General features: G+C 38.9%; 2 protein-coding genes across 3 annotated transcripts in view; one reads left to right on the top strand and one right to left on the bottom strand.

The window, feature by feature from the left end:
- The window catches only part of VEPH1 (ventricular zone expressed PH domain-containing 1), a 373,634-nt gene that overhangs the window by 271,045 nt on the left and 80,927 nt on the right, over positions 1–21,662 (bottom strand). The window lies entirely within an intron of this gene.
- PTX3 (pentraxin 3, long) lies at positions 5,946–13,646 on the top strand. The gene is made up of 3 exons (XM_006867939.1): positions 5,946–6,078; positions 6,539–6,940; positions 12,419–13,646. The coding sequence occupies exons 1-3, from the start codon at positions 5,949–5,951 to the stop codon at positions 13,030–13,032; spliced, it is 1,146 nt and encodes a 381-aa protein (XP_006868001.1). The 5' UTR covers positions 5,946–5,948; the 3' UTR covers positions 13,033–13,646.

The raw sequence follows: 21,662 nt of genomic DNA, 5'->3' as shown, positions 1-21,662 counted from the left end.
CATTAATGCTTAGTATATCAATATTCAGATGTTCCATTTAATTTTTGATGACTTCCATTGTTTCTAGACTCATACATCATATACCCTTCGTTCTGATTAGTAAGGAACACTTGCAGCTGTTTCTTCTCATTTTGAGTCATGTCCTACCAATAAATAAAGGTCCTGAAAGTTTTACTCCACCCACATCATTAAGGTCAGCTCTACTTTGAGTAGGAAACTCATTCCCAGTTGTATTTTGAGTGCCTTCTAACCTGAGGGGTTCATCTTCTGACAATGTTCCACTGCTAATCATTAGCTTTTCAGTGGCTAATACCTCAGATGTTAACCATCCATTCTTTTTCCTAGTGTGGCACTTAACAACAACAACAAATTAGTCTGGATACTCTGCTGAAACCTGTCCACTATGGATGACTCTCCTGGTATTTTGAAATACCAAGGGCATAGCTTCCAGCACCATAGGATGGTACAAGTCACCACAAATTAACAGACAAGTGGTGGCAGTTTGCATAAAATGGGGGATTACATGTTCTTCAAATATTTGGTAGTTTTTGTTATTGTTGTTAGGTGCCATTGAGTGGGCTCGAACTCATAGTGACCCCAGGCACAACAGAACAAAACACTGCCAGTCCTGAGCCAGCCTCACAGTCGATACACTTGAGCTCATTGCTGCTGCCACTGTGCCAGTCCATTTAGTTGGCGGTGTTCCTCCAACTTTTGGTAGTAAAACCATCTCAACGGTGGTTTTTGCCTATTAAAAAAAGTGGGTTTTGCCTATAAAACCATCTCAATAGTGCTGTATATTTTTCATTACACCAAACTTTAAATTATTCAGTTCAAATTTCTGGGTAAGTTTCTATATTCTTTTGCAGATTCTTTGGCACTTAAATAATAGTTATGATTGAGGTAGGCTTCCCAGTTATGAAAGACATATGTTAAAATCTCCCTTCATGATTATGCATTTGCCATTTTCTCCTATAGATGTCCATCTTTGCTATATAGTTTTTGAAACTATGCTAATAGATAATCCTGAGACAATATCTTCCTGGTAATGTCTTTTTAATTTTTTAATTCATGATTTAATTATTTACCTTCTTTAATCTAAAATTTTATTTTTTCCCTTAGTATTTCTATAAGGAGCTCTGGTAGCGTAGTGGTTACGAATTGGGCTGTGAACCTTAAGGTCAGCAGTTTGAAACTACCAGCTGCTCTGCGGGAGAAAGATGAGGCTTTCTGTTCCCGTAAAGATTTACAGCCTCGGACAGGGTCACTATGGGTTGGAACTGACTTGACAGCACTTAGCAAAAACAACATTACTAAAGCTATAAAAGCTTTTTGGAACAGTGTTGTTGTTGTTTAAGTTCCATCGAATTGGTTCCAACTCATGGCGACCTTATATAGGGTTTCCCAGGAGAAGCTGGTGGGTTTAAATTGCCCACCTTGTGGTTAGTAGTCCAGTGTTTATCCTACAGCCCCACACCAGGACTCCTTGGGAACGGTAGTTGTTTGTCTTTCTTCCCCATTTAAAAAAAATTTTACTTTCAATATATGTAATTTCTTATAATTTATTTGTGTGGCTTTTGTAAATGATATGTAACTAGATCTTTAAAATATCCATATTGGACTTTTGTCTCTTAATTTCACCTTCTTAATTATTGACACATTTATAATGTTGTGCCTTCCCTGCTTCCTAGGTTGTTGCTTTTTTTTTTTTTTTAATTTCCCTCTATTCCTTCTACTTAGGGAACTCTAGTAGCATAGTGGGTTACAAGTTGGGTTGCTAACCTCAAGATCAGCAGTTTGAATCTAGCAGCTAGCTACAAAGGAGAACAATGAGGCTTTTTGCTCCCGTAAAGATCTATATAGCCTTAGAAATCCTTTTCAGGAAAGCTATGAGTTAGTACCAACTCCACAGCACATAATCACCACTCCTCTTCCTTGAAGCTCTATTTCGTTTTATTCTTCAGTGATTTTCCTAGAGAGTGCTCCTTGGAGGCCAAGATGGCCAAACTTCGTCTCTCATACTTCGGACATACTGTCAGGAGGGCTCAGACTTGGGAGAAGGACATCATGTTTGGTAAGGAGGAGGGTCAGAGAAAAAGAGGAAGACCCCCAACGAGATGGATTGACCAAGTGGCAGCATCAATGGAGTCAAGTGTGGCAACAGTAGTGAGGTTGGCCCAGGATCAGGCACCGTTTCGTTCTGCAGTGCATAGGGTCACTATGAGTCGGTACCAACTCGATGGCACCTAACAACAACAACAACAACAACAGAGCAAGATTAATTTGTCTGTGATTCTTCTGAACAAAGAAATTATCTTTAGGGCACTTAGTTGTCATTGAATTAACTACTTATGGTGACCTTATATACTACAGAAAGTAACACTGTGTGGTCTTGCACTATCTTCATGATTGTTTGGGTCCATTGTTGTGGCTCTATCAGCTATATCAGTCAACCTAGCTCATTGATAGTTTCTTGCATTTCAATGACCCTTGATTTAACCAAGCATAGTGTCCCTAGAATGGCTCCATATGGTTTTCAAGGCTATGATATTTTAAAAGCAGATTGAGTCTGACTTATGAGATGCCTCTGGGAGGGTTTGAAGCACTAACCTTTTGATTAGTGGTTCAGTGTTTAACTATTTGTACCACCAAGGTTTCCCAGGATACTTTACTGAATATAAAAAGAATACTTTGGAATTGTTTTTTAGTTCTGTCATTCAGTTCATTAATACTCTTCAGCTTTGTCTGTTTTGCTAATCCATTCATTGGGGTTTTAAATTTTAATTAACATTTAAAATTTTTTCCATATTTGTGCCCATTCCACATTGGAATGTGGAAATCATGGGACAATATCATAAACAACACATGCAAGTAAAATTTTGCTGAAGATAATTCAAAAGCAACTGCAACAAACAGTACATTGACAGGAAACTGCACGAGATTCAAGCCGGACTCAGACAAAGATGTGGAACGAGGGATGCCATTGCCGACATCAGATGGATCTTGGCTGAAGCTGAGAATGCCAGAAAAATGTTTACCTATGCTTTATTTACTATGCAAAGACTTTTGACTACGTGAATCATGACAAGCTATGGATAACACTGTGGAGAATGAGTATTTCAGAACACTTAATTGTGCTCATGAGGAACCTGTACATAGATGAGAGACAGTCATTCAAACAGAACCAGGGGACACTGAATGGTTTAAAATTAAGAAAGGTATGCACCAAAGTTGTATTATTTTACCATATTTATTCAATCTATTTGCTGAGCAACTAATCTGAGAAGCTGGATTATATAGAGAAGAAAGTGGTATAAGAATTGGAGGAAGACTCATTAACAACCTTCAATATGCAGATGATACAACTTTGCTTGCTGAAAGCAAAGAGGACTTAAAACACTTACTGCTGAAGATGAAAGACTGCAGCCTTTGATGGGGTTGCACCTCATTGTAATGACAACAAAAATTCTCACCACTGGAACAATAAATAACATCATGATAAATGGAGAAAAGATTGAAATTGTAAAAGACTTCATTTTGCGTGGATCCATTATCAAAACTTATGGAAGCAACAGTCAAGAAATCCAATAATTTATTGCATTACGCAAATCTGCTGCACAAGACCTTTTTAAAGTGTTCATGCACAAAATGTCAGTCAGTTTAAGGACTGTGGTGCATCTTACACAAGCCATGGTATGATCAATAGTTTCATATGCATGTGTAAGTTAGACAACGAATAAGAGACAAAGTAGAAGAATTGATGCATTTGAGTTATGGAGTTGAAGGAGAATATAAAAAGTACCATGGGATGCCGGAATAATAAACATATTTGTTTTGGAAAGAGTACAACCAGAATGCTTCTTAGAAGCCAGGATGATGTGACTTCATCTCTCATACTTTGGACATCCTATCAGGAGGTACCAGTTCCTGGTTAAGGACACCATGCTTGGTAAAGTGGAGGGTCAGCGAAAATGACAAGACCCCCAATGAGATGTATTGGTACAATGGCAGCAGCAATGGGCTCAAGCTTAACAATGATTATAAGGATGGTGCAGGACTGGGCACTGTTTCATTCTGTTGTGCGTAAGGCCGCTATGAGTCAGAATCGACTCAATGACACCTAACAACAACAGCAACAATTCTATCTTATGGTGCATTGTTTCCTCACATGTTTAAGTGTTTTTTTTTATTGTAAATTCATTTCTGATATATTGCAGGATGTATAACAGCAGGTCCTAGGATAGAGAAGATTTGTTCCTTGGAATTCCTGATACTGTAAATCCTTATGGGAACAGCTGGTGGGTTTGAACCATCAAACTTATAGTTTTCAGCCCAATACTTAACCCACTGTGGCACTGTTGTTGTTAAATTCCTTCCAGTTGGTTCTAACCCTGTATAGGGTTTCTAAGGAGCGGCTGTGAGCTTGAATCGCCAACCTTACAGTTCAAAGCAACTTTGTAGTCTGAAACATTAACCCACAGCACCACACCAGGACTCCACTGTGGCACTAGGACTCCTTGAAGTGATTTATGGAATGGTTAAAATTACATCAAAGAAGTCTACCATTCCTTCTCACTTTCCTGTGCTAGGGCAAAGGGTGATTATGCCTAATGGAGTCTGAGCATCCCAGCTTTATGGGAGGATCTCATTTCTAATTTCTCATACTGTGCATCAATTTTGCCCCCACATGGCCTTTATCACCCAAGTTCCTTAGTTTCAGAACTGATAATCCTCCAAATTCCTTTACTGTCAATTCAAGGGGGCCCCAGAATCAGCTTATAGACTTATTGTTTGGTTTTGGTCTCCTCTTTATCTTTGTTGTAGGTAAGTGCCATCCAGTCAATTCTGACTCATAGTGACCCTGTATAGGGTTTCCCAGGAGCGATTGTTGGGTTTGAACTGCCGAACTTGTGGTTTGAAGTCCAGTGCTGACCCTATACCACCATACTTTATCTTTGGTCACTGAGAAATTCCCTGACTTTATTGGGACTTTGTTTGTACATTCAAAGTTATTATAATGTGGACATATTTTTAGGTGTTTCTTACAGGTAGGTTTTCAGTTTATGTTAGTATACTGGTAGAAGTGACAATCCCTAAATTTTCTTTTAACATATGATCTTTGCTGCTAAGCTTCGTGAAATAATATAATTTCCATGTTACTACCACACTCTGAAAAGAAAGATTTCTAAAATCAGTTCATACCTTTCCCCCTGCTTGGCCCCTCTTTAGATTTATCCATTTTGATGTTTTATTATTTAAAATTTGTGTTAATAAAAATATAGTAGAACTCAGAAGGATTTAAGACAACTCGTGGATTTAGCTTCCAATGTCATAGAAATTCTTACTACATTGTTTCATCTTATATTCAGTAACTTTTCACTACTCAGACCTGTCTAGCAGTCTAAGGAAAGCAAAAAGTGGGGGAAAATTTCTCTATACATGACAGGTTGTGAAATAACAAAATAACAGCATATAAAACGCTGGAATGGTTATCTTGCCTTCCCATCGCTATCTCTGCTGAATTATTTCTTCCCCTGTCCTGAGACTGCCTTCTTTCATAAGTGCTAGCAATTCCAATTACATAATCTAATCCTCAGGGGAAAACTGTTTTGGTCCATTTTCCCTTCTCTACACCTCTAATACTCCAATTCATCTGACTGCAGTATAAGTATTTGCGGTTTAATATGGTACAACTTACACAACTCTCTCCTCTCCCACTCAGCCCCCTCCCCCGCAAATCCAGGGAAACTCCGGTTCCTACAGTGCCACCGGCATTACTCATTCATCCCCATTCAGGCTTTCCCCAGCATTTATTAAGGGCGCTCCACTCCTGCTTCTCACTCTCGCTTTCTTCCATCTACCCCAAACCCACCAGCTTGAGAACCTCTTGCCTTGTCCCCTCCAGTCAACTGTGGAACGTCTCAGAGGAACTTTGTCTCTCTTCTGCTATGCATCTCCCTGCAATTCTGTTTTGTGCTCTCTGGAGTGCAGCGTCTGCAGAGAACTCGGAGGATTATGAGCTCATGTATGTGAATTTGGACAACGAAATAGACAATGGAATCCATTCCACTGAAGACCGTAAGTTCATTGTGACGGTTTCTCTGCTAACCTGAACTATAACAGCCATCTATTTCATCGGGTCTAAGAAGTGTGCATATATTTTGCAGCCATTGAAATGAGCTAAAAATAAGATTTGTTTTGCAAACAACAGAAATCCTTTTGGAAAGGAAAAATTACAAAAGATATGTTTATAAGAGGTACAAAGTGAATTAAATTGCATGCATTTGCCGACATTCGACTGTTTTGTACTATAAAAGCGCTAATTACATAAATTCAATCGATTGTATATCTGAATGAGTAGTTTCGGTGCCACTTTAGAGGGATTTACACAGTGTTTTACAGAAAGTGTCTTTAAGGGAACAGAGGTGCTGGGGGTTGTAATTTGGGACTACCGAGGGAGGTCAGCTTTTTACAAAGCTCACCCAAGGAAGGCCCGCGCGGGTTCGTAAAACGTGTGTGTGTGTGTCCCGCGCTCTAGCCACGCCGTGCGACTGCCGTCCGGAGCACTCTGAGTGGGACAAGCTCTTCATCATGCTGGAGAACTCTCAGATGAGAGAGGGCATGCTGCTGCAGGCCATGGACGAAGTCCTCCGGGGCGAGCTGCAGAGACTGCGGACTGAGTTGGGCCGGCTAGCGAGCAGCTTGTCGAGGCCGAGCGCTCCAGCGGCCCCAGCGGATACCAGGCTGGCGCGGGCGCTGGACGAGCTGCTGCAAACAAGCCGGGACGCCAGCCACAGGCTGGCGCGCTTGGAGGGTGCCGCCGCACAGCGGCCGGAGCAGGCGGGGCGCGCACTGAGTCTGGCGCTCGCAGAGCTGCAGCAGACAAGAGCTGATCTCCGAGCTCTACGTGACTGGGCGGCTGGGCGTTGGCTGCCCGCAGGTAAGGACGTCAGGCCCAGCGAGGAGCTCCCCTCCCTGATGGCTCCTTTCCAGGACATGGCGGGAATCTAAGTCAAGCAACATTCTAGGCAGGCGAAGTTTAGTAAAGGAAACGCACACACGGATATCTGTTTCTGCATGCGCAAAGTTCAGACACATACAAGGCAGGAAAAGTCTCTTTAAAAAAAGTGTGGCGCACTTTGATGAACCAAAAAAAAAAAAAAAAAGCTGTGGAAGGTACCACCTCAGTCTTGAAATACTTGAAACTTGAAATAGACATCGAGGGCCCTAGACACCCGATCTAATTAGGCATTGCAGGAGTTCTGCTAGCAAGCAATAACCATGACCCCCCTCATCGCCTTGTTTCCTCAGTTAGAGATTTCCACTTCTTCTAATTTTAGTCTGCCTCCCCCTTTAGGGGATCTCTGGTTCCTAGCGCTATTTCAGGGCCTGGACTAACGTTTCAGGGATGTTTTCCAACTTCTTGGCAGGCCCCTCCTCCCAGCCCTCTCTAAGTAAGAAGTGGAATCTGATCTCCTGCAAGGTCTGCAAGAATTCCTGAGGGGTCCCCAGCCCCTAGTCTGGAGGGCTGAGGGTGTGCTATGAGGATAGAGGGGAGTTGAAGGATTCTTGTGGAATAGGTCAGGTATTGGAGCCAACTGGAATTAGAGACCCCCACCCAGGAGAATCAGAGAATCAGGGTCAAAGGAAAGAGAGTTGGTTCCAAACCAGATGTAATTTGTCAAAGTCTCCAAACAGACATAGGTTACCAAAATAATACATTTAAAGCATGGTCAAAAGAAATAGAATATGCAGATTCTTTTTGTGTCAAAATTTCTAAGAAATAATGTAAAACTCGTTTTGGGGTTGTATTTAAAAAAATCACTGTCCTAGGAAATTTAAGCTTTTTATGGGAACCTCAGAAAAACTTAAATACTGCCATTCCCTATTTTTTTGTTAGAACAACTGTTATTGGATGGAATCACTGGAGGGAATACTTCTAAGCATATGTGAGAGCCTGTTTCATTTAAAATTTCAGACACTATACCAGGATATTAGCCTTTTCTAACTACTTGGGAACTTCTCAGCGCAGAACAGGTTTCTAAAATTTTAAGTAGGACTTTAGAGAGGGAAAGCATAAAATCATATTAGAGAGTATATTACCAATGTAAGTTGATAAGGAGACAAATTAACATGTTCCTATTTTAATAGAATGAAAATTTCATGTTTGCAAATGTGAGAAACCATTGTACGTGCCAGAAAAAAACTGAGGAATTACCTTAATTCTCATCTTCAGCTCTGCATGCTACTTAGAGAGGAAAGTGCTTCTGGATTCTAAATGTTAATTTCTTATTTCATCCAATATTATTTTTAGCCACATGCTTTGATAGGCTCCTCTTGGGCTACTGCCAGTTTGGCTCTTAAGTGATTCATAATCATTCTGTTGTCGGCCTTCTAAGAAAGTGGTTTTAATTTTGTTTGGTGTTTGATAATATAATCAGAAAAAAACATTAGTTGAAAAGCCATTTTATGAGAGAGTTTCTGACATTTTCAAGAAATCTCAGTAGCCTCAATCACTGATCCCCAACTGAAACCCACAGAAAAACCAAAGCAAATCAAAACAAAACAATTGCCAAATACAGTTTTACTCCATGAAGTCATTTAGGCAATAGAACCTAGAGAGGAAACTGGGTCTGTGAACTGCAAGCAGGAAACCCTTTGGAATGTAATCCTGACTGCCTGGGCTTATTTAAACAAGAAATCGGTGAAGTAGATTGCAGTAGGCATCCTTTTGCATGCCACTTTACTGAACCATGACAGAGAATATCTCAAATGCCTGTGGATTTGGTGATTTTCTGTTCCATAATCTTTATTTGCAAGCAAGAGAAAATTTATCAAGCAATTTCATTTGAACAGTGAAAACCAACGCCTTGCTTAAAATTCATTTTTTTAAAAACTTTGAAAATTCTAACTATTTAGAGAATAAGTTAATACAAAACAATGACAGGAACAGTTTGTGCTTTTGTATTATAGCTTCTATGAAGTCATTTTCTGAATCTAAGTATTTTCTTTGTTACTGAGAAGGTTCATTTCTATTTAAATTTTTTTGGGTGGGGGCGGGGGAGCAGTCTTGTCCAGAACTCTATGCTGAAGTTTGACATAGCGTATCATATTTCACACAGCTGTTTGGTTCCTGCCTATCTACTGTTGTTGTTGTTGTTAATTGCCACAATGAGTTGGTTTTGACTCATAATGACCCTTTTGTCAGGAGGGACCAGTCACTGGAGAAGGACATAATGTTTGGTAAGGTGGAGGGTCAGAGAGAAAGAGGAAGGCTCCCCAGCGAGATGGATTGGCAAAGTGGCAGCATCAATAGGCTCAAGTATAGTAATGATTGTGAGGTTGGCCCAGAACCGGGCAGTATTTCGTTCTGCTGTGCATAGAGTCACTATAAGTTGGTACCGACTTGATGGCCCCTAACAACAACAACAACAGCATTTCTAAGGGGAGGCTGCTGGGTTTTGAACCACCTACCTTACTGTTAGCAAGTCTGTTAGCTACAACACCATACCAGTACTCTATCTTATTATTGTTCTTGTTAAGTACCGTCAAGTAGGTTCTGACTCATAGCGACCCTCTATAGGGTTTCTGAGGAGCAGTTGGTGGGTTTGAACCTCTGACCTTGGGGTTAGTAGCCCAGTGCTTATCTCATGGTGGTACACCAGCGTTAGTCTTTAAATGCTCTAAAAGTTTGCTTTTCAAAAGTATCCATGGCATCCAGGTTGCTGTAAAGTGAATACCCAAACTCACTGTTGTCTAGCTGTTTCCAGCTCACAGGGCAGAGTAGAAATGTTTCCAAGGTTGTAAATCTTTACAGGGTCAGACAGCCATATCTTTCTTCCGTGAAGCAGCTGGTAGTTTCAAACTGCTGACCTTTTGGTTTTCAGCTTAGCATTTAACCACTATACCACCAGGGCTTCTTATAAAGTGAATGCTTGTTGTTGTTAAGTGACGTCGAGTCGGTTCTGACCCATAGTGACCCTGTACAGGGTTTCCGAGGGTGTAAATCTTTACGGGAGTAGAAAGCCTCATCTTTCTCCCGCGGAGCGGCTGGTAGTTTCGAACTGCTGACCTTAAGGTTCGCAGCCCGATTTGTAACCACTATGCTACCAGAGCTCCTTAAAGTGAATGCTTAGTCCTAATTTATTATTATTTTAAAAATCCTTTATCTGGGCTTTCATATATGAAGTTAACACACAGCAGAGCTCACCTATTAAAGGGTTTAGCATCATTACTTCCCAGAGACACCTAGAAGGTTTCACTCACATCCCCAGCTCCCCTATTGGCTATGTGGCTTTGAGATGGACAGAGGTGAGGAGATGGCTGAGCTCCAAACCCCAGATTTGAAAAGCTCCCTATTCCTAAATGCTCTTTACTAGGAACACATGGTCCACTGGGCCCGTTGGAAATTTTCTCTTAAGTATTTTATTTTTACTGTTGTTGTTAAAGTGCCGTTGAGTCGATTCCAACCCACAGTGACCCTGTATAGGGTTTCCGAGGAGCAGCTGGTGAGCTTGAACCACCGACCTTGTAGTTCAAAGGGCTTTGCAGTCAGGCACATTAACCCACAGTGCCACACCAGGACTCATTATTTTTATTAGTAGTATTCAAGTAATAGTTAGAAGCATTTCGACAAGGTAGGAATTTTTAAGGATATCCTCCATCTCCACAACTCTTCTCGAATGCTACTTAATTGTTGCTTACAGAGTCATAGAATATTAGAAGCAGAATTGCTGTTGTTGTTAATTGCCATCGAGTCAGTTCCGACCCATAGCGACCCTGAACAGGGTTTCCATAACTCTTTACAGGAGCAGAAAACCTCATCTTTCTCCCGTGGAACAGCTGGTAGTTTCGAACTGCTGACCTTGTGGTTCTCAGCCCAATTCATAACCACTACACTACCAGAGCTCCATAGAAGCAGAATGGACGGGTCTTTTATAGCTAACACAAAAGCCTAGAGAGATTAGGGGCTTGTCAAAAGCTTCACAACTCTTTAGTTAGAAACTCCAGCTCTTCTAGCCAAATTTTTTATTAAAGGACAATAGAGTGGCCTCTGCAGCTAGACTGCTAACTTTCAAATCCCAGTTTTGCCACTTTAACAATTATGTAATCATAAACACATTATATAGCCTGCTATCTCTTAGTTTTTCCATCTGTAAAACAGGGGCAAAAAGACAGTGCCCTGGTAGCAATGTATGATAAGCCCTGGACTGCATACTATAGGGTCGGCAGTTCAAATCTAACAACCACTCCTCAGGAGAAAGATGAGGTTTTCTGCTTCTATAAAGATTTACAGCCTTGGAAACACTATATTAGATATGGTGTGGCGCTGTAGGATAAGCACTCGACCGCAAGGTTGGTTTGAACCACAAGGTCGGCAGTTCAAACTCACCCGTCTCTTCTCGAAAACCTTTACAGGGTCACAATGAGTCAGAAGTGACTCAATGGTACTTAACAACAAGTGAGTCAAAATTTACTCAATGGCAGTGGTTTTGTTGTTTGTTTCATGGTTAATATGAGGATTAAGTAACATGCAAAGTAATTAGAATAGTACCCAGCATGCACAGTAAGCACCCAACAAACACTATTATTACCTCTCAACATGGTTTGTCATTCAAAGGTAGTTTTCTACCTTTGTGCCGTTTATAAAGATCTGAGATTATGAGATATTTTTAAATGTATTTAACAACACCATGACTATTCTAGAGTTTTGTTTTTTTTAAATGCATGCTAGCAATGGCTAAATAAAGTGAGCTGGGTCCATTGAATTCCTAGTTTTATTATTCTAGAGGAGTGCCTGGGTGGTACAAACAGAAAGGTTGGAGATTCGAGTTCACCCAGAGGTACCTCGAAAGAAAGTCCTGGAAATCCATTTCCAAGAAATCATCCACTGAAAACCCTATGAAACACAACTCTGCTCTGACACACATGAGATCACCATGCATCAAAATAGACAGCAACTGGTTATTCTAGAAGCTTAGTGAAGACAAAGAGAGGGAAATGGACATGGCTCTAAATACTTGGAAATTATATTATCATTGCCTGGAGTTAGCTTAGTAATCAACATTAAAAAACAAACAAAAACACACCAAATATCTGAAAAGAAAATAGGCTGATTGTGTATGGAAGACATTATTAAAACATATTTTTCATTATTTTGTGGATTTGGACTATTTTCCTCCCCAGCACACCTTCTTTGTTTAAATACTTTATTTGAATAAGAAAATTAACTTTCCTTATTCTTGTTTTCTATTAAGAGATTACACTAGAGGCTCTTCAAGTCATAATTTGATACTGCATGTAATGTCTTATTGTAGTCATTAAAGTGCCCATGCTAAAATTATTAAATGTCATAAAAATTTCTCAATGAATTTATATTTTCTCTCATATTCTTCTTCTTACTTTATTGCCACTGTAGGCTGTGAAACAGCGATTTTATTCCCGATGCGTTCCAAGAAGATTTTTGGAAGCGTGCATCCAATGACACCAATGAAGCTTGAGTCTTTTAGTGCATGCCTTTGGGTCAAAGCCACAGATATTTTAAACAAAACCATTCTGTTTTCCTATGGCACCAAGAGGAATCCATATGAGATCCAGCTGTACCTCAGCTATCAGACCACAGTACTTGTGGTGGGTGGAGACGAGAACAAACTGGTTGCTGATACTTTGATTTCCCTAGGAAGGTGGACCCATCTGTGTGGCACCTGGAATTCAGAGATAGGGCGCTTGTCCCTGTGGGTAAATGGAGAACTGGCAGCTACCACTGTCAAGATAGCCCCAGGTCACGTAGTTCCTGAGGGAGGAATCCTGCAGATAGGCCAAGAAAAGAACGGCTGTTGTGTGGGCGGTGGCTTTGATGAAACCTTAGCCTTTTCTGGAAGACTCACTGGCTTCAATATTTGGGATCATGTTCTCAGCCATGAAGAGATAAGAGAGGCTGGAGGGGAGGAGTCTTGTCACATCCGGGGAAATGTTGTTGGGTGGGGAGTCACAGAGATCCAGCCACATGGAGGAGCTCAGTACATCTTGTAATGATTGTGAAACTCGACTTGAAGCCAAAGAAAGAAACTTATGTTTTAAATATATGCCATTTGGGAAGGTCTAAAAACCTCAATGCATAATAAGAACACTTGAGACTAATGAAGGGGAAGAGTTGAGATGATCTTTATTTATCTTGGCAAAATACTGAATAAGCAGTTGAAGGGAAAATATTGGAGAAGGCTTTGGGGATATTGTTACTAGACTTTATGTCATGGTGCTTTCAAATTAAAGCTGTCTCCTTGTCACATAGATTCAAATAATTAAAAAGGACTGTATTTTTTTAACAGAAGAACAATTGTTTTATTTTGCTTTGGTTAATTTTGTTTGGGCCAGAGATGAATTGTACATTGGAAGAATAACAAAATAACATTTGTTGTTCAATATTCATTTTTATTGTTATGTATCTTATCATAAAAAAATGATAAAACATATTTATACTACACTGTGACTTAACAAATATAATTGTAGTTTACATGTTATAATCGAATGTTGTTGTTTTTTGGGGGGAGATAGTTGTATAAGTTATATTGTAAAATGGTTTTGTATTAATTTTATTAAAACTATTTTTTAAAGCTCTACTGTAAATAAAATGTTTTATACAACTAGATCATGTTGTCTAATTGTGCATTTAAGATGTTTTGGAGAAAATCCATACTTTTTTCATCTAATGTAGATAACAGTTTTCAGAAATGAATCTATTATATAAACAGTAAATGTTGTTAGACATACACCGTAGAGTTGTATTAAAATGTGACTCCCTTAAATTCATAAACAAGAAATATAATCCCAGTTAAGTCAATCCCTCTCTCTGGGTTTTAGTTTTCTGAACTGAGAAATCAAGGAATTGAGGAGCTGAGGATCTCTCTGTTCCTTCTAGTTTGATGATTGAGTTTATAGAGCTCATGAATAGAAAGTACAGCAATTATTAGTATTCCCCCAGATACACGTGATGCACACAAGTAATGGCTTAGTATTGTTATTAGGGGATATCTAAGAAACCTGAAAAGAAACAATAACTCTGGTTCTAAAAGTATACTTATTCTCTTCTCTGCTCATGAAGGGGAGGACAGTCAAGTCTTATACGCTGCACATCGGAGAGCTAGTATTCTTCTGTAGGTTCTACATGTTGTTGTTAAGTTGGTTCCAACCCACAGTGACCCTGTATACGGTTTCTGAGGAGTACCGGGTGATCTTGAACTGCCGACCTTGCAGTTCAAATGGCTTTGCAGTCTGGCACATTAACCTATAGCACCACACCAGGACTCCATAGGGGCTTATTAAAAGAAGAGTATTTGAGGAAATATCACAACTTTGTTTCTGAATGTCAATGGGAAATATGGTAGAACCACAGTGATGATGTATCTGCCTACGCATAGGGTCTGAACAACACCAGGCTATTTCATAGCCATTTCAGTCTATGAGACTAAAAGTAGGCGCCCTAATGGGCCAGTTGTGTTACTAACTGGGTATCCGCAGACAAGTTACTCAAGTCCTCGGTCTTCTCTGAAAAATGAGTTAGAGTCTTAGTGCATTTCAGCAATAAAATGCCATGGATCTGAGAATCTGTGAAAATACCATGGCATAGGTATAGCTTTATCCCACTAGTATCATACATAAAACCAGGCTGATGAGTCTCTAAGGAAATTTTGCCCCATTATGAGTTGTCAGGTCAGTCTCTGACTCTGTTGTTGTTGTTGTTGTTAGGTGCCATCTGACTCTGAGAGATCGCATAATTCAAGGTTGCAGGTGCAAATTCCTTTGTAGCCATTCATTGTCTATATGAACTGAACTCTCAGTTGGAAATAGGAATACTGGAATTAACCTCAGGCAGAGCTCAGTAAATTTACATTTCTTTCCCACAAGCTTCAGCATGAATTAGATCTGTATGAACTTCTTTTTCCCTTCCTCTTTCTGACTCATTGTTGTTGTTATGTGCCGTGGAGTCAGTTCCGACTCATCGCAACCCTGTACAGGGTTTCTGAGGCTGTAAATCTTTACAGGAGCATAAAACCTCATCTTTCTCCGGTGGAAGAGCTGGTAGTTTCGAACTGCTGACCTTGAGTTGAGGTTCGCAGCCCGATTCATAACCACTACGCTACCAGAGCTTCTTTTCTGACTCACTAGAGTGTGGCACTTTCAGCATCCACCTTAGACCATGAGATTTAGTACAATATAGAAGACACTTGGGTTACTGATGGTTGTGAAGCTGCCACACCAGCCCTGAGCTGTCTGTCTCTGGACTTCTTTTACATGAGTGAAAAATACACCTCTGTTCTCTCTGATGTTCTCTTGATTGGCTGTCTAATCTAATCCTCACCTCATTCAATAACTTTCATTTTTTTAAATAAAAAAGACGATGAACTTTACATTCTCAAAACATTCATGCCCTATATTCAGAAAATACATTTCACAGACACCCAGGAAATGGGTGTATTTTTTTTTTTTTGGTGTTTTAAAAATTATTCAGTAGTAGTATTTAATGAGTCTTAGAATTTACAGTGTTTGTAAAAGGGGGAAAAAGTAACGTGTAAAGTATCAGCATGTTTGCTTGGCAAGCAGTTATCATTTATTAACATATTTTCTGAGGTATAATAAATTGTGAAGGATGGATCAAGTTATTAGGAGATAAAGAGTATGTGTGTGCAAAATATATGCTATAGATATATAATACATATTTATTTTGTTATTGATTGCCCTTGAGTCAGTCCTGATGTTTAGTGACTCTGCATAGGGTTTCCAAAGTGTAGCTGGTGGGTTTGAACCAGTGGCTCTTTAGTTATCAGTCCAGTGCTAATCCTAAATGGTCACACCAGGACTATGTATGTGTATTCATTTATTTATCCATGTGTGTGCTAGGATGACCAGCTATCTTGGGTTGCCTGGGACTGACCCAGCTTTAACTCTGAAAGTCCCATGTTCCAGAAACTCCTCAATCTTAGGCAAACTGAAAAGGCTTATTGTACTAATGTGTGTCTGGTAGAGTGATTTTTTTGCAGAAATAACATCTGAACAAAACAGAGCTGAGATACATATTCCTGTCTATTTCAATATAAATTGACTTTTAAGTATTGATATCTTTAAAAGAGCACAAGAATATTTAAACACTAAGCATATATCACAGGGAACACGGTTGTTCTATAGGGTAAGCAATGAACTGCAAACCACAATACAGTGGTTGGAGCTTAACAGCTGCTCCACAGGAGAAAGATGAGGCTTTCTGCTCTCACAAAGATTTACAGCCTTGGAAACCCTATGTTGTTGTTGTTGTTATGTGCCATCGAGTCGGTCCTTACTTGTAGAGGAATGAGTCAGAACAGACTTAACAGCAATTGACAACAAGAAGCATATATCACAGAATTTTAGAGCGTGTTACTTATAATTACCTAATTAATTTCATTTTAAGTAAGAATTAAGTTTATAAATCGAAAGGACAATTATGATCGAGTTTTATTTCATTTCTTGTCAAATTTCATATTGGAAAGCTCTTCTTTGAGAAGTTTACTGAGGCTAAATATTTTTTAAATTGTCTTTTAGTCCGTTAAAGAAATAGCATAAACTTTAAAGTGGTGGTCAAAATAACTATGCACGTTCACTTACATAACCCTGAATTCAGTGAACATGAAAACTCACATTACTGGTGCTTGCTTTCAGTTTTATAAATATGGCATATTAGAGGAAAGCTTGCTGGATTTGACATCTGTATGAAATTAGGGTGTTTCAATCCTGGCATGGTCACCTACTAACTCCAGGATGGTTGCCTGCCAGCTAAATCTCAATGGCCTTTATAGGCTTAAAAATTAGGATAAGAGGAATTATCTATTTTACTTAAAAGTTATTGTGAACATCATATAAAGGGAGATAGCACACTTTCTAAGCCACAAAGTAGTTTTTTTTAAATGAAATCATTATAAACTGCTTTTCTAAGTTTCTCCCAGTGGGATAAAACATATACGAGTATAAGCAAGTCAACAAAGATAGAAACAAATGAAATAAGGATTCCCTTCCATTTTGATCCTGTCAGTATGGGGATGTCCCTATCTGTTCAGGCCTTATTCTACTTCACAGCTACCTCTGCTGATGGTGTCAAGGAGGTGCAAACTCTGGCCTGCACCAGATCCCAAGACTTGATTAACAACTTCAAAAATGTCCTTTTTTGTTCCAAGATGTGCCTTTATTTCTTGGTCCATATTTGAGTTAACTTTTACACCATTATATTTACATTTCACTATGTTGATGTGGAGTTCTGGTGTAGTGCTATTGAATAAGCACTCCACCACAAGGTTAGTTTGAGCCTCAAGGTTCATGGTTCAAATTCACCAGCTGCTCCTCAGAAACCCTATACAGTCTTGCTATGAGTCTGAACTGATTCAACAGTACTTAACAACAACAAGAATGTTGATGTGGGGACTGCTGGCATGTTGTAGGATCAGCACTGGACTGTGAACCACAAGATTGGCTGTTTGAAACCCACCAGCTGTTCTATACAGGGTCACTATGAGTCAGAACTGACTTGAAGGCACTTAAGAATAATAATAACATATTTAATAATATTCTGGAAAATATACTTTAAAAGGTTGCCTCTTTGCTAGAATATTTGATTAATGAATTCCCCCCCCCCCCAACAAGTTGTAATATGGAACACTTAAAACCTTTTCCATTAAGAGTATTTTTCTTTTCTTTTACTGGACTGTACTTAACAACAGGAGTCCTGGTGTGGCACTGTGGGTTAATACTCCAGATTGCAAAGCCATTTGAACTGCAAGGTCAGTGGTTCAAGCTCACCAGCTGCTCCTCGGAAACCCTATATAGGGTCACTATGGGTCAGAACCAACTCGATGGCACTTAACAAGAACAACAACAACAACTTAACAACAATTCTGCTTCCTAGTCTGTTTTTATCTATTTATTTTTAACGCTTTTGTGAAAGAGTAACAGTTTACAGGGCAGATCATCAATTTCACACGCAACCAATCATACCTTGTTTCATTGCAATGATTACAATCCTTTCTAGGCACTATCGGTTAACAGAAACAGAATTCACCTCTATCCTCCCCCCCCCCACCTTTTTTTGATGTACACAAAACACACAGAAAATACATATTCATTTAAATTACCAAAGGGCACATTTTGAAGTCTTCTGCCCACAGACACACAGCCTTTCTCATTCCTTGGGTCTAGAGTTTTCAAATAAAGACATATTGTCAGAAGGGACCAGTCGCTGGAGAAAGATATCATGTTTGGTAAGGTGGAGGGTCAGAGAAAAAGAGGAAAACCCCCAGTGAGATGGATTGGCAAAGTGGCAGCATCAATGGGCTTAAGCGTGACAACAGTATTGAGGTTGGCCCAGGATCGGACAGTGTTTCGTTCTGCTGTGCATAAGGTCGTTATGCGTCAGTACCAACTCAATGGCACCAAACAACAATAATCATCTCCCAAGGGATAATGACACTCCAGAAATGCTCATGGTTATTCAGCCAATATTTTAATACTGACCTGGCATATAGCAGATACTCAATTAGTGATGACAGTCATGATGATGATGATGATGATGATGATACTAATATAAGAAGAATCATAGTAACCATTGAAGAACTATGGGCTGTGCACTGTATGAAGTACAGATGCTTTTTCCTCCTTGTAATAATATGGTACAATATTATTACTGCCATAATGAATAAGAGTCAATTTTCTAGTCTAGTTTTTTGAGACAGCTTATCAATCAGTAGTTTTAATTTTGTCTTACATAGAGAAAGATATTAGGTGAATTTATCATAATTAACAAGACAGTCTTTTCCAGACTATTGTCAATAAATCAGAAAGCAATTTGGATGCTTGCTAACACAATATTATATTTTCTTTCCAAAGACTTTCTAATTAAGTTTCAAATCATTTGAAGGCATCTTTCTGACTTCTGCCAGAAAACCAGGTAAAAAGCATATCGATAGACAGACATGCTTCCTTATTCTGACCATTGATTCAGGAATGTGGGGGAAGATAAGTCACTGCTGCAGTTTTGATAGCAGTGGCATGCATTGCTTTGCAGGATTCAAATGAAAATTCAGAAAGGGTTTTCCCTACAATTGATTACAGTTGAAGATACCCTCATTTTAGGGTTCTCTGATAATATTGTCATCTACTTAGACGTAGATACACAACTCATGCCATCGTAAGCATTATTGTTGTTGTTGAGTGTGATCAAGTTGGTTCTGACCCATAGCGACCCTGTAGAGGGTTTCCGAGAAGCAACTGTTGATCTTGAACCACCAACCTTGTGGTTCAAACCAACTTTGCAGCCTAGCACCTTAACCCACAGCACCTTTCATTTACTGCAGACCATCTTCACTGTAAAACACACTCCCACTCTGAAATTTCTGATGTTCAAAATATCAAATTGCTTTCTTATGATCGAAACAGAAAACAAATTCACTATCCAAATAATGACATCCTTGTTAATATTATTGTTTTTTACTTCAAGGTGAAGCATTCAATGTTTCACAATTAAAAATAATTTCAGGGTTTGCTTTTTTTTTTTTTAGATATCCCTTATCATATTATTATTAATTTCTAGCTTGCTAAGAGATTTTATCATAAATGAGTTCAGAATTTTACTAAAGTAGAGACTTACAATTTTGCTTTTCACATTTAGAACTTTGTTTTGCCTCAAATAAATCAGGATATAGAATGAGATAGGCAATTATCCCAGTACTATTTATTGACTAAGGAGCTCTCTGGTAGCGTAGTGGTTACAAATCGTGCTGTGAATCTTAAGGTCAGCAGTTGGAAACTACTAGCTGCTCCGAGGTAGAAAGATGAGGCTTTCTGCTCCCATAAAGATTTACAGCCTTTGAAGCCCTGTACAGGGTCGCTATGGGTCGGAACCAACTCGACAGCACATGACAACAATAATTTATTGACTAATATATATCCTTCTCCACTACAAAGATACTCTTACTATACATGTAATTTCCATATATGCATAGGATTGCTTCTGGACTCTGTTCTATTTCATGGGCTACGTTTCTAATCTTGCTTCAGGGCTAAACTGTCTTAACTACTTTGCCTTTACAATGTGTTCTGACATATGTCAGAGAAATTACCTCTACTCAATCACTATGTTTTGCTACAAAATTATTTTGACTATCTAGTTCATCTTATTTTACTTGTAAATTTTAAAGTAATTTTCTCATCTTTCATAAAAGTCCTCTTGGGAATACTTAGAAAATTCATTGAATTTATGGGCTAGTTATAGATAATAACACTTACATCATCTCTTCCTATACATTGAAAATATTGCTCCATTTGCTTATATTTTATTTGATTGCTTTCAATAATGCTTTACTATTTTGTTATCAAAAGTTCACACATTTCCCTCTGGATAGCTTTTATTTTGCTTTATATACTTTAAGCAATATATTTAAATTAATTATTTTTACTAAATAAACTTTATTGTTATAAAATATATATCACAACAGTTTTGCAATTTTCATCATATTGAACTATATAGTTTAGTGACATCAGAAACATTCATCATGCTGCACACTCATCACCATTAGCTATTTCCAAAAGTCTTTCATCATTCTGAGCAGAAACTCAGTACCCATGAACCAATAACTCCCTATTATTCCTCTCACTTGCTCCTAAGAACCACCAATAAACTTTTGTCCCTATGTACTTGCTTATTTTAGTGGGATCATAAAATATTTGTCCTTTTGTTTCTGACTTATTTTACTTAGAATAATAATTTTAAGATTCAGCTATTCCATAGCATATAGCAGAATTTCATTTCTCTTTATGGCTGAGTAGTTTTCCACCATATGTACCACATTTTGTTTATCGATTCATCTATTGATTGACACTTGGGTTGTATCCACCTTTTGACTATTGTGAATAATGTTGTAAATGGACATTGGTGTACAGGTGAATTATGGTTAAGGTTGTGTGACAACATTGTTGGGCCATGATTTTCACTGGTTTGGTGAAGGATGAAATCATCTCTCATGATAAGATTTGGCATAATATTATCATCTCTAAAATCTGCTATGAGCAGCCAAGCAGTTGAAAGGAGGTTTCTTCAGAGGTTTGACTTGCATGCAATATGTGCTGGCAGAACTCTCTGGTGTTTTGCTCAATTTGCATCCTGTATCTTGCTTGCTGTCATCTGACCTCTGGTTCTTTGAACTTGAGGTTCGAAAAAACAGGCCTCTCGTTTTGCCTGCTGACATTTGGCACTAAATATATGAATGATATTACCACAAATAGATCAGGTATTGGAAAGAAGTGAGGCTCTGGGTGATCACATTTGATAGTTTGCTGCAACTTTATCAGAATGAGAAGAAAAAGAAAGCTGTTGATTGACAAAATGTTGAAAGAAAGATATGGGTTCTGGGCTTCAAAGTCACAGCTTAAGCACTACATAAAAACATGTAAAAGCTGCCACTTGTGCCCTGAAAGAAAGCTATATTTCATGTAGCAATAAAGCAGATATTGCTGCACACGAAACTCAGTCTTATTGTAAGAATAGCTGAATTACAGCATCAATTGAATTCCCAGCCTTAAATGGTATATTAATTTAACGGGATCCTGAAACTTGGGATGGAGACATATGGGCAGATAATCAGGAA

Source organism: Chrysochloris asiatica, unplaced genomic scaffold (assembly GCF_000296735.1).
Source record: "Chrysochloris asiatica unplaced genomic scaffold, ChrAsi1.0 scaffold00113, whole genome shotgun sequence".
In the NCBI taxonomy this organism is placed as follows: Eukaryota; Metazoa; Chordata; class Mammalia; order Afrosoricida; family Chrysochloridae; genus Chrysochloris; species Chrysochloris asiatica.
The sequence above is the reverse complement of the archived record's forward strand: the minus strand, read 5'-3'. Positions and strand labels throughout refer to the sequence as shown.